Source organism: Xyrauchen texanus, chromosome 48, assembly GCF_025860055.1.
Source record: "Xyrauchen texanus isolate HMW12.3.18 chromosome 48, RBS_HiC_50CHRs, whole genome shotgun sequence".
Classification (NCBI taxonomy): Eukaryota; Metazoa; Chordata; class Actinopteri; order Cypriniformes; family Catostomidae; genus Xyrauchen; species Xyrauchen texanus.
In genome coordinates this window covers 13,822,044-13,834,800 of record NC_068323.1, presented here as the reverse complement: position 1 = coordinate 13,834,800, position 12,757 = coordinate 13,822,044, and the positions used below count along the sequence as shown (strand labels likewise).

The 12,757-nt window shown below is 38.7% G+C and overlaps 1 protein-coding gene across 1 annotated transcript in view; it reads left to right on the top strand.

The window, feature by feature from the left end:
* Window positions 1-12,757, top strand: part of polrmt (polymerase (RNA) mitochondrial (DNA directed)) — a 73,889-nt gene that overhangs the window by 41,709 nt on the left and 19,423 nt on the right. The window contains exons 14-15 of the mRNA XM_052122368.1: window positions 1,738-1,824; window positions 4,216-4,329. Coding sequence (XP_051978328.1) covers window positions 1,738-1,824; window positions 4,216-4,329 — 201 coding nt within the window. The remainder of the gene's footprint in view (window positions 1-1,737; window positions 1,825-4,215; window positions 4,330-12,757) is intronic.

The following is a 12,757-nucleotide window of genomic DNA, read 5'->3' as shown; positions in this document are numbered from 1 at the left end:
ATAACCATCGTTATGTTTGGAGGAAAAATGGTGAGGCTTGCAAGCCGAAGAACATCATCCCAACCGTGAAGCATGGGGGTGGCAGCATCATGTTGTGGGGGTGCTTTGCTGCAGGAGGAACTGACTACACAAAATAGATGGCATCATGAGAAAGGAAAATTATGTGGATATATTGCAGCAACAAGACATCAGCCAGGAAGTTAAAGCTCGGTGGCAAATGGGTCAAATGACCCTAAGCATACCTCCAAATTTGTGGCAATATGGCTTAAGGACAACAAAGTCAAGGTAATAGAGTGGCCATCACAATGCCCTGACCTTAATCGAATAGAAAATTTGTGGGCAGGACTGAAAAAGCGTGTGCGAGCAAAGAGGCCTACAAACTTGCCTCAGTTACACCAGTTCTGTCTGGAGGAATGGGCCAAAATTCCACCAGCTTATTGTGAAGAAGCTTGAGGAAGACCACCCAAAATGTTTGACCAAAGTTAAAGAATTTAAAGGCAATGCTATCAAATGACTTACAAAGTTTATGTAAACATCTGACCCACTGGGAATGTGATGAAAGAAATAAAAGCTGAAATAATTCATTTTCTCTGCTATTATTCTGACATTTCACATTCTTAAAATAAAGTAGTGATCCTAATTGACCTAAGACAGGGAATGTTTTCTACAATTAAATGAATTGTGAAAATTTGAGTTTAAATGTATTTGACTAAGGTGTATGTAAACTTCTGACTTGTGTGTGTGTGTGTGTGTGTGTGTGTGTGTGTGTGTGTGTGTGTACACACACAGCCTAATACAGAAAGAACTACATTTCAAATCACCAGCCCTATTGGCAATATTTGCTCAACCAATGGTGTGTTTTGGGTGGAAGAAACTTGTTTGCAAACAATCTTTTTTTTTTTTTTTTTTTTTTCCATTTGGAATTGCTAGTAGTGCAGAAATTACATACTTCACCTTTAAGCTACATTTAGTGGTCTTTATGCTATATAAGATTTACATTGTAGGTTTCTGCATGTGACATGAACAATAAGGATTACATTTCCCTCTGTTTGCGTCAGTCTTGATTTCCCCAAGTGCGATCCTCTGTGGGCAACCATAGAAACAAGTGATGCTTTTCTCATCTCTCTCCCAAGCAGGGATAGAATTATCACCTCGTAGAGTCAGGGGAGATAATATCCACGTACTGCTTGCTAAAGCAAAACCAATGTTGAATAACATTGTAATCATTCAATTGTTGCACTTTTAATGTTATTTTTGGTGATTTTTCTGTTATTTGTATTGCCGTTTCTATTAGCAAACACTTTGTTTTTGAAATCCCAGCCTGATGTAGCTGTGCAATTGCTGACTGTTGCTGGATACACTGTTCAGTCACAGTGCCAATGTGTTCCCTTGGACAAACCAAGCCATCCAAGCCCAATAATCTACCATCACAACCCATTTCATTAATGTATCATATATCTGAGTGCAATATGTAGGGTGGGGCTTGATTTTATCCAACAGGAATCGATTGGATTGTTAACAATTTGGTGGTTAGTGGGGATCTGAAAACGAAAGTTGTTTCAAAGGTGGAGCAAGTTATTGCATTACATTTGAGGAAAGATTACGATAGTGCACCAATTAATTGTTGCAGTAAAATCAAGAGCATGTATTAAGAAAGTAAATAGGGTTGTGCTTTTTAATTGACACTCTTTTGGTTGTTTATGCTGTGTCTAGTAATGTGCTATTTTCTATCCACAGGAATACGTTTGGGATGCTTCACATTACCTGGTGCAACAAGTTTTCAGCAGCTTAAAGGAAATGTTCACTGGGACAAGGGAGATTCAGGTATACAACATAAAATATTGTTTGTCACAAGTTTCCCTTTTATATAGTGTATAAAAACTAAAATTAAAACTCTTGCCACTCCAACACCTTATCCTTGAGTAATCATGCTAATTTGGTACTAGAAAATCACTTGCCATTTTATCAAACACTGCTGAAAGTTGTTAAATGAAGCTTAACATTGTCTTTTTGTTTATTTTTGAGTTGCAGTATGTGATAGACTGGCATGTCTTAAAGGAATAGTTCACCTAATAATGAAAATTTGCTGATAATTTACTCACCCTCAGGCCATCCAAAAAAACTATGTAAACAATGACGCGCTTCCTAACTCCTCCATGTGACGTGTGACCTTACCTACATGCTTGCATCATCCGTCTCATGAGCGTATGTCACAGAGATGTACGGAAGCGAACATTTATAGTTATGAAGTATATAAGTATTGTTTTGTTTCTCACAATAATCAATCGTTTGCGTTCAGAAGAACTTTATTTGTCAACTGGAGTCGTGTTGATTATTTTTATGCACCCTAAATATGTATTTTGGACCATCAAAAAATTCACTTTCATTGTTTAGGGGAGGAGGCCTGAAATGAAATCCTAAAATTCTTAAATTCTGTTTTGATGAAGAAAGAAACTAAGATGCATCTTGGATGGCCTGAGGGTGAGACATTTTCATTTTTGGGTGAACTATTCCTTTAAGGTCAATATTAGGTCAAAAATGGGGAGCAACGGCTTTCTCTTGAAATTTGTCAGTCAATCATTGTTTTGAGGAAAGAAGTTTATGCAAAGCTTGAAATTGAAAAACTGAAGATTTCATACAAAGGTGTACACTACAGTCTTCAAAGACAAAGAACAACTGGCTCTAACAAGGACAGAAAGAGATGTGGAAGGCCAGATGCACAACTAAACAAGAGGATAAGTACATCAGAGTCTCTAGTTTGAGAAATAGATGCCTCACATGTCCTCAGCTGACAGCTTCATTGAATTCTACCCACTCAACACCAGTTTCATGTACAACAGTAAAGAGAAGACTCGGGGGTGCAGGACTTATGGGAAGAACTGCAAAAAAAAAAAAAAAATGAAAAACAAGAAGAAAAGGTTAGAGTGGGCAAAGAAACACGACATTGGACAACAGATAATTGGAAAAGTGTGTTATGGATCTTAACCTCATTGAGCTTTTGTGGGATCAGATAGACTGTAAGGTGCGTGAGAAGTGCCCGACAAGACAGACACATCTATGGCAAGTGCTACAGGAAGCGTGGGGTGAATTGTCATCTGAGTATCTGGACAAACTGACAGCTAGAATGCCAAGGATCTGCAAAGCTGTCATTGCTGCACATGGAGGATTTTTTGATGAGAACGCTTTGAAGTAGTTTAAGTAATTTTTCACATTATTAATGTCCTGACTAGATATTGTGATCAGTTGAATGCCACTTTGATAAATAAAAGTACCCATTTCTTTCCATAAGAGCAAAATCTGTACATTATTCCAAACGTTTGGCCGCCAGTGTAATTAAAGATATTAATCCTCTTTTCTTTTTTTTAATCTTTTAACATGTAGTGATTTTAATGCTTAATGATTTGCATATTGGATAAGAAAAATTAACTTGTTTCAAAAAGAAGTTTTTTTCTTACCCCATTGGCAAATAAAAAAAAAAAAAATTGTGTGGCTCTGATTTTTTTACTGGAAAACAATATAAGTCCTGGAGAAACAACCAGATAGGTAAAGCAAATGTTAAATATCCCCCACTTTGTCTACAGAAACAGCCAGCTTCCTAAATGGGTCAGATCATAGAGAAAGAGAGGGAGGTGGGGCTGGTTGAGCCCAGGTAGTTGGGTAATTCCCTCCTGATACAGAAGTGGTGGGGGGTGGAGGGTAGGGGGCTTCAGGCCCTGAATGTTGGAGAACATACTGATGAATGGATCCACTTCAGGCCCGGCCTGCTTCCAAAGGAACAGAGGAATTTATCTCTCACAGAATGTTCTGGTAGAGCACTTGGGACCTTGCGACTCTGGCATATCTGTGGCAGCCAATCTGTGAATCCAGCACTGTTGCTGTGAATCATCAGGTTTTTTTTAAACTGTTCAACTCTGCAACAACTTCCCACCTGTGCATCTGGATTTTTCCATGCAGCACAGCCGGAGACTTATGTTAACTTTTTTGGGTGGCTACTTTTAGCATGCTATTTTTCAGAAGTTAGCAGAGCGGACAAATAACAGATGGTTTTCTTGTCGCGGATAGTGGTTTTAATTTCAATTTAGAATGCTTGGTGGATGGGTGCAATTCCTTATGCAAATTAAGTTTGACATCTGAAAAGTCTAATTTTCAATAGAATCAAGCTGTTCTGTGTTTTTTGTTTGACGCTGTTGTGACCCCTTATCTTTTTCGTCTCAGGACTGGCTGACAGAGAGCGCTAGGTTAATAGCGAAGTCAGGGAGAACAGTGGAGTGGGTGACACCTCTGGGACTTCCTATAATTCAGCCCTACCACAGAATGAAAAACCAAATGGTAAGTTTAATTATCGAAAAAACTTAATTGAAATGAAATATTTTGTTAGCATAATTGCAGTTTACTATTAATTCCAATCCCATGAATTGAGGCTGTTTTATTATTAAGAAGTTGCTAAGTTGTACTTTCCCCATGAAATCAAAATTGTGGCTTTTAGTCCATATTATTCAACAATTCTCAAATCTGATTGGACGAGCTCTGATTGGACAAGCTGGGTTCCAAGCACGGGGTGCTGATATATTGTCCAACACCACTGGGACTTTTTGATTCATCATTTTGATTTCATTCAGTGATTCCTTTAGTGGATCTCCATTTCTGGAGATTTACTATTTATGGCAGTAGTACAATGTGGCATGGGGGGCGTGGTCGTGTGTCGGTCTGTGGGAGAGAGAGAGAGAGCAGTAAGGCTTGTCACCTGGTTTGTAATTACCTCTAACACCTGTGTCTTATTAAAAGATTAATTTCTCAGTTGTTTCCAAGTATTCACTGAATGATTATTAGATACATTGTTGTCAGTTATGGGTTGAGATGGGTGAGACATGTCTTCACCACTTTTTGAAATCGCTTTCGTCAGGTATGTGTATAATCCACATGAAGCATTTCCAGTTCTTGAGTTGGAGTTTCTATGTCATCTGTGTGTGTGTGTTGACTGGTGATCTGGAATGTACTATTTTGAATGTTATGATAAGTGTTCGTTGCGACTGTTATCAGTGTCATTTAGTGTTGGCAGTTTTTCCACAGCTTGTGCTCTTTTCCGTGTTCCGTGATGGCCTTCTTGGCCGTATTGTTTGTGTGTATGTAGTGTATGTAGTGTATGTGTGTGTAGTGTATGTGTGTGTAGTGTGTGTGTGTGTGTGTGTGTGTGTGTTGTCTTTCTCTTTATCTCCCTCTCTCTTAATGAGGGAGCACACCGGTGCACTGTGTTTCCTCCCTATATAAACCTATGCTGGGTTTCGAATGGCATACTACCATACTACTCATATTATTTCTGCCATACATTGATATGGCAAAAGCAGTAAGAGTAGTACGGCTAGTAAGCCATTCCGAACTCCGTCTGAATGTTTCATGGCTGGGTTGTGTGAAGGGAGACTTTTATTTGTGAACTGTGTCAACTCATTCACAGTCGCTCAGGCACATTCCTTGTTCCCGCTGCTTGAGCGGAGAGTTTGTGGTTGCCGCTGTCTAAATTTCAGAGTTCGCTGTACCGTACAGAAGTTGTGTTACAGTACAGAAGTGTTACACCCATCCACTGACGTACAGATTCAATCATGTTTTATTAATATAAAAAGTTATATTTGAGCGAATTAGAATCCAACTAAAGGCAAAAAGTTACCACTAGATCAATCAATCATGTTCTTAATCCCTGCCAGGACTCCTAAGCAACCAAATTGGCCCAGTTGCTAGGGAGGGTAGAATCACATGGGTTAACATCCTCATGGTCGCTGTAATGTGATTTACTCTCGGTGGGGCGTGTGGTGTTGTGCGTGGATGGCCTCCTATGTCTCCGCGGTGGTGGTTACTAAGTTGTATCCCAAATTCATGGACATTTATAATTTGCCCTTTGACATGTCCTACCTCAACTTCCTGTTTCAATAAGAAATGTCAAGTGATTTCATGGGGTCTTGAACAGGAATGAAATTAATTCAACAACATTTTTCCTTGCAGTAAGAAATGGTAGGTCCTCTCGGTTTACTTTCTCAGCAGAATTTAGCAGAGAATCCAACCTGTCTCCTCACAGCAGGCGCACTCTCCTGCCTTCCACCATGACATGAATCTCAGTAGCATTGCTTGTCAGAAAGGTCAAATGCAGCTGAGAGTGAAACAATGGAGTAATACGATGGAGGTTTTGCATGCAGACGGCTTGAGCTGCTGTCAGATAGCATCAGCAACATAGCTGAGATGGCACAGTGGTGGCCTGTAGTGTATGGGGGAATCCAGCAGAGAGCATCAGGCAACCCATCTGCTTCACAGTCGCTGAGCATTTGCTGCTGCTACTGTTGCTGGGCGTGGCCTAATACCACGTTTACTAGAAACATTAATTTTCAGGATTTATATGTGTGTGTATATATATATATATATATAAGTAAAAAGTAAAACTGACATCAATTTAGCTGAGGTATTATGAATATAGAGGCATGTTAATGCATGGTTAGTGATCTAGCGCAGAATCTGGAAGATTTTCTTTGTGTTCTTCCCTGCCTTTGGAAGTCAGTTACAACACTGACTGTAAAAGGGCTTTACTGATATGCTTATTTGCATCTGAACATCATTTGTACCTGAATGAGTTGGGTGTGCAGGGTTTGTCCTATTGAATATTTTTCGACAGTCACCCAAGCAAAATATCAGTCATTTTAATTGCATCGTATCACTTCACGAATCATTGACTACATGACACAGAACACAAAACCTGAATTTTCTTATAAATTTTTAACAGAAGACCATTTTTAACTCTCAAAATACCCTCAGGTTGCACAGATTGAGGGCTGTGGTCCACTTTTGTGAAGAACCGGACCCATTCTTTCTCCCATCACTCTTGGGAACATGTTTAGTGTCATGTGCCTAGCCTTCACTTTCATCCCTAATGCACATGCAGACAGTGGAAATAATGTGTAATAGCACCCTAATGGCTTGTGTTATCCACAGTTGGGTTCTGCTGATCCGAAGGTGCCATTGATGGCTCCTCCTTTATAAAGGTGTCGATTGCCCTTTTCCCAGTGTTGTCAGTTGTCAGCATCTAAGGGCATTAGCCAAGTTGGAAGGACCCCACACTATTCCATTCTTATTCTCGAAGCTAGCGGACATGAGTGTTGATCCATACTACTGGTAGCTTCTGAAACTAAAGGGAATTATTTGTTTGAATTTTCCAAAACCAATGTAGTAAGGATCTTGTATTGAGAGGATATCCTTGCTCTGTAGGCTATATAGTCTGGTCTTAAATACTATAACCCAGTCCAATAAATTAATGTAATTTCATTTTATTGGACTTTTATGGAATTTCTGATGAAGGTCATCATTAATCAGGGGCTGGTGCACCCTCATAAATTTTCCACTATTTAAGCCATTTTCTTTTACTCTGCAGGAGTTTAGAAGGCCATTTATGGCATTCAGCAAGTAAAACCCTCCTCATCTAACCAGTGGCTGTTTTATGACAATATATAATGAATGTATTCATTGCTTATGTTTCAGCTTAATTATGATGATCTTCTAACTGTAATGGTCCATTTGCTAAATTTAGCATGAAAACACTGGCTTAGCTCAAAATGTATGCAGAGTGGCACAGTTTTGTGCCCCTCCATGTATTTTGAGTTATTACAAAGGCTGGGCTGCTTTTCCTTTCCCCTTGTGCAGAATGTATCGATTGTTGGCAATACTACAGTAGAGATTGGTTGTAATGGTCGAGTAGGTCAACTACTTTATCTATTTTTTTAATTATTATTTTATTATAGATTTTTTTTTATTTTTTTTTTTTAGCAGTAGTGTTTAAATTAGTTGGGGACGGCATGCTGCAGTCCTTTTAGTTTTTAGACCATTTGAACGATAAAAAAAAATAAAAAGTTGCGAAGTGAACATTAACTGAAGCTCCTGACCCATATCTGCATGATTTTATACATTACATTGCTCCCACATGACTGGCTGATTAGATAATTGCATGAATAATTAGATGTAAAGGTGTACGTAATAAAGCACTGAAACTCATCTGATTAGGGTCAGGTGTATCCGAAACCAGACTAATCATTCACAGCTTCCTTAAGAGAGATTTGTCAATTAGGCAACCAAACAATGTAGTTTTGTACATTCCTAACTACACACACACTTACCATGAATCACACACCACTTTATCCTCAACCGATGATTGATGGGTCAAGGTTGATAGTCAATGATGTACAACACCATTTAGAGCATCAACCACACTATAGCTAGTCTATTTTATTTCATCTAGCAGTGGAGACTACCCTTGGTTGGCAAACATACCAGCGTTTTGCAGTTCCCTTGTAAATGTCACATTGACCAGATTAATGTTGCACTGTCAAAACTCCTATTAATCACCACAATGTCCATGCTCTACCGCCACCTGCTAGCCAATCCGCCCCCCTACATGGATGAATCAGCATGATGGATCTTAATGACCCTTAATAGTGTTGTGTAAAGGAAGAGTATTACAGGCACTTTTTTGTGATCTGTTAACATAGTTTTCATTTAGTTATCATATTAAGTTATTTACGTCTGGAGGGGTACTTCTCTTCACACTTCTCAGATTGTCAGTTTTGTGGTTTTAAATAGATCAAAATTCTGTTGTCATTTACTTACATGTCATTTCATACGTTGGCAAAATTGTTTGTTGCTGTTTTTCATGCAGTTACAAGAAATGCGGACAGATGCTTTAAAAAGGATGCAAAAGCACCATAAACGTGCTCCATATGACTTGTTCAATATTAGAAGTTGTAAAAAGGCTTCTGAAGTTATACAATCGCTTTCTGTTAGTCATTTGAAAAACTTGACATCCACCATAGCGCTCCTCAATGAGATCATGAGAGAAGTATCAATGTCATGATTGTGAATGAATCATATCTTTTCAGTGGATCAGTTGATTCAGTTCACAATACCAATATGAACGATTCTTTAAAGAATTGGGCTGATCATGACACAAAAAGCTATAGTATGGCTTCAGGAGATTTGAAATATAGTGCACAGGTAATTTAGGCTTCTTTATTGTGCATTTGTACAAGTCTTTTGTTATCTGAATTTCCCTCACAGTGCTGTTTGCTAATGAGGGTTTTTATGTGTAGGTGTGTTGTGATTCAGGGTCTGGTACGTGAGGAGCATTTAAGAGGTCATATCATGAGGAATTACGATGTCCTTGTTCTTTTGAGATTGAGGTTGATGCACTATGAAACTCAAAACTTTGCAAAAAGCGGTTAAAAAAAAAAAGGTGGTGATTTCAGTGACTATGACGTCACATGGATGAATCCATCAACACATGATGTGCTTGCTCATCAATGATGGCTAGAGAAACTAGACCCATCCAATCAAGATGAGGTAATGAAGTAGTCCAGCTGCAACTATCATTGAGTTAAACTGAAATTCCAATTGCTAGCACAGGCAGGAGTCTCAAGTTTTTTTCCTTAAAAAACTCTACATATTTTTTTTTTCTTTTTGCAGTTAGTCGATTGTATTATAACGTGGTGTTTGGCACATTTTGCATATTTGTTTTTGCTGATACCATTTATCAGCGTCAAAGTGATTCAAAACCTCTTTCACTCAACCTCTCTCTGAGGTTTTACTCCCTGAACACCTTCTTTTGCAGTGTGACTCTTAAAAAATGTATCTCAGCATTTATCTCAACCCCCTACTTCAACTGTTATCAAGGAAATGTTTTCTCATGGTGCAGCAATGAGACATTTCAACTGAGGTCACCTCGCCATGATTCAATCTATTCCAAACCACCCTTAATCTTTCTTTACATGGTAAATGGTGTATTAATTAGATGCTGGGGAAATGGGAGAATGATGCTTTCATAACAAAGTAAACAGATAAGCTAGGGTGAAATCTTCAGGATTTATTCAGGCCTTGTTTCTGTTGAAAGACACTTGGGAGAGAACCAGATTATGGATATGCATTAGTTAAGCTAGCTAATGTAATTGTTTCCTGCTAATCAGTTTAGGGGTCACTTCTGTGAGGCTGAAATTTTTCTTTCACAGACTACACATAAAGTTGAAAAAAACATTCTGTTAATACTGTAAGGAGGAAAATGGGCAGGGAGGAAAGCTATGGGGAATAATTTGTTGCCTTTGCTTAAGTGGCCCATACTTGTGGTACCCTTGGAAAGGGCAAATATGATTTCCCTTGGGGGTGCTGTTGTATCCCCAGTCTACAATCTGATCACAAAGGATGTAGAGCCAATGCTCAGGCTTCAGGCTCAGACACATTTACACTTGCACTGCAAAATTCCATGGGCAAAAGAGTCATCTCAATGGAAATGGGGATCAGGAGTTTTACCTGATGGACGGAAGTTGCTTGGTTTGGCAGTGACCTTTGTTTGGGCAATGCTTTGTGCATTGCTACGCTGAATATTCACAAAGGAAGAGGACATTATTTTAGCGTTGAGTTTCTAGATAACTTCATAGTAAAGTGCAGCATAAAAAAGAGGCTGCTCGGCAAGTAGTTATGCAGGTTTCGTACTCGTTTCACATTTGGTCAGGGCCTCTTCACCTGTAAAATTTCACCAGAAGATTTCCACATCCTGCTAATTGGTTGAAGGTGAAGTTTTGTCTAGTCTGAAAGTTAGATCAAAAACAAGGTTGCCTTAATTATGTATACCACAAGATATTTATTAATATTGTGAGCATCAGGGCTATGGCCTGCATTGCAGTGAAACATGAATCATCCATTTTAATTGATCTTTCAGCAAAAGATGCCGTTGTTTTTGTGGCTGGTGAATACCGTGGAAAAGATTCCCACAAGACTTAACGTTCAAGAGGTCAGCAGTGGTATGGCATGGAGCTTCTCTCTTGAGGATGCTGAATAATTAGAGAATATTGTACCTAATACCCTGAGGCTCAGATGAAAGCTTTCAACAAAAGCCCACTTGGTGTTCCAAAGCTTGGATGCTTGATGGCCTGGCCTGTGACAATATGTCTTGGGTTTAAAGCATTTTTTATTGATTTGTGTTTTTCAGTGGTAATTTACAAAGAATGGACAGTAGAGCGGTTCTGTCATGATGTCAATTTGTTGGCCAACCTGGAAGCTAATTTGTTTTGATATTTTTTTTATTCATTTTTTTTTTCTTTTTCTGGAAGCTAATTAGCCATGAGCGACCTCTGAAACTTCCAGTTGGTTTTTATAAAAGCAGTTTTCAATTTATTAGTAAAATACAGTTTTGTGTATTTCTGTGGTTACCATTTACTTGATGAGACTTTTGTGTTTACTGCTGCATAAATTACCCACCTCAAATGTGAATTTGGAAACTGCTCTATTTGCTGTGAGATGTTACCCCACTCTTCCACCAAGGCACTGTGTTAGTTGTTAACAAGCTGCTACATAAAGACTGCAACGGTTGTTCAATTCAAGCACACAAACACACAACCTTGTGGTGATTAATGTAATGTTATACACCTTATTACATCAAACCTTGATTAATGGAGATCAGAATATTGAGGATCAGTCACAGAGAATGCACATGTGTCACTTTTGTTTCACTGTTGCAACCATTGAAACTTTGCTATATTCATTACTGTGTAATAATGGATCTCTGCGCCAGCATGTTTGATCAGGTGTCCATTACTTTCACCTGTATATGCAGGTGAAATGCAGGGGATTTATGTATTTGACAAGTCTTAGTATGCTGATTTGAAAACAGCCATTTTCTTGTGGCACACTTGCGGTCTTAGCATTTACATTTACTTTAGCATTGTGGGCAAGTAATTTCAAGAAATGTAAATGTTGGAAAACAGTTATATTGCATTTGAGATTTTTAAATGTCAAGACCTATGGTCTATATTTAGTGTAGTATGTCTTTGGATGTAGCTTTAAAAATACAAGTAAATGCCGGAGTCTATTTTTAATTTTTAATTTTTTTTTACGTGTGCTTGTACGTCTTGCACACAGTACAATTGATGCAAATTCCATCTTCAGCACAGTACACGCAAACTGCCCACATGTCTAAAAAAACCTTGGCTGCACACAGACAGTCTGAGCGTACTGCGCTGCACGGACATCCCGGAATATGGAAAATGCTTTTTTGAGTCATTGCCCCATGCACCTGCCATTTACTTCCTTAAGATTATCACCAACCAGTCATAGTGCACATTCGTCGAACATGTCCATGGTTTCCATATGGGTTAGTATACTTTGACCACTCAATCATGCATGAGACCGAATGGGACATGGACAAAAAAGTATACCCTAGCCTGAACATGCAGAGCCATGGCCTACTGGTTAGCACACATATTCCAGACAAATTGAGCTATGGTGCTCATGCGGTTGGGTTAGAATTCAACCTTTGTCTTGCCCTGATCCCATTCCGTCTTCCTCCTATAATTTTCTGGCATCTCTCTACTTTCACTCTCAATAAAATGTTTAAAGCACCAAAATAGTACAAATAAAAATAAAATTGAAGTGTGTTGATCCATTGTTTTGTTTTTGAGGTTTGTGTAAGGTATGTAGGTTGCCTTTATTTGTTTAGACTAAGAAAAAAGAGGGAACAAGTGAAGGTCAATGGTCCTCCAAAGTGTGTTCTGATCAGGAAAATGGTAAGCACAGGCAGCTATCCAAGCAAGGAATTTGTGTGGACAAACACTTCAGATAGGAATCCCCTTTTCACATCATGGGCATAAGCTTGCCATCCTCCCCTTAAGGTGGCAAAGCAAGGTCAAGGATCTTTCGAGGATGTGCATAATTAACTTTGTACCTTTTACATGCACTTTTAAAA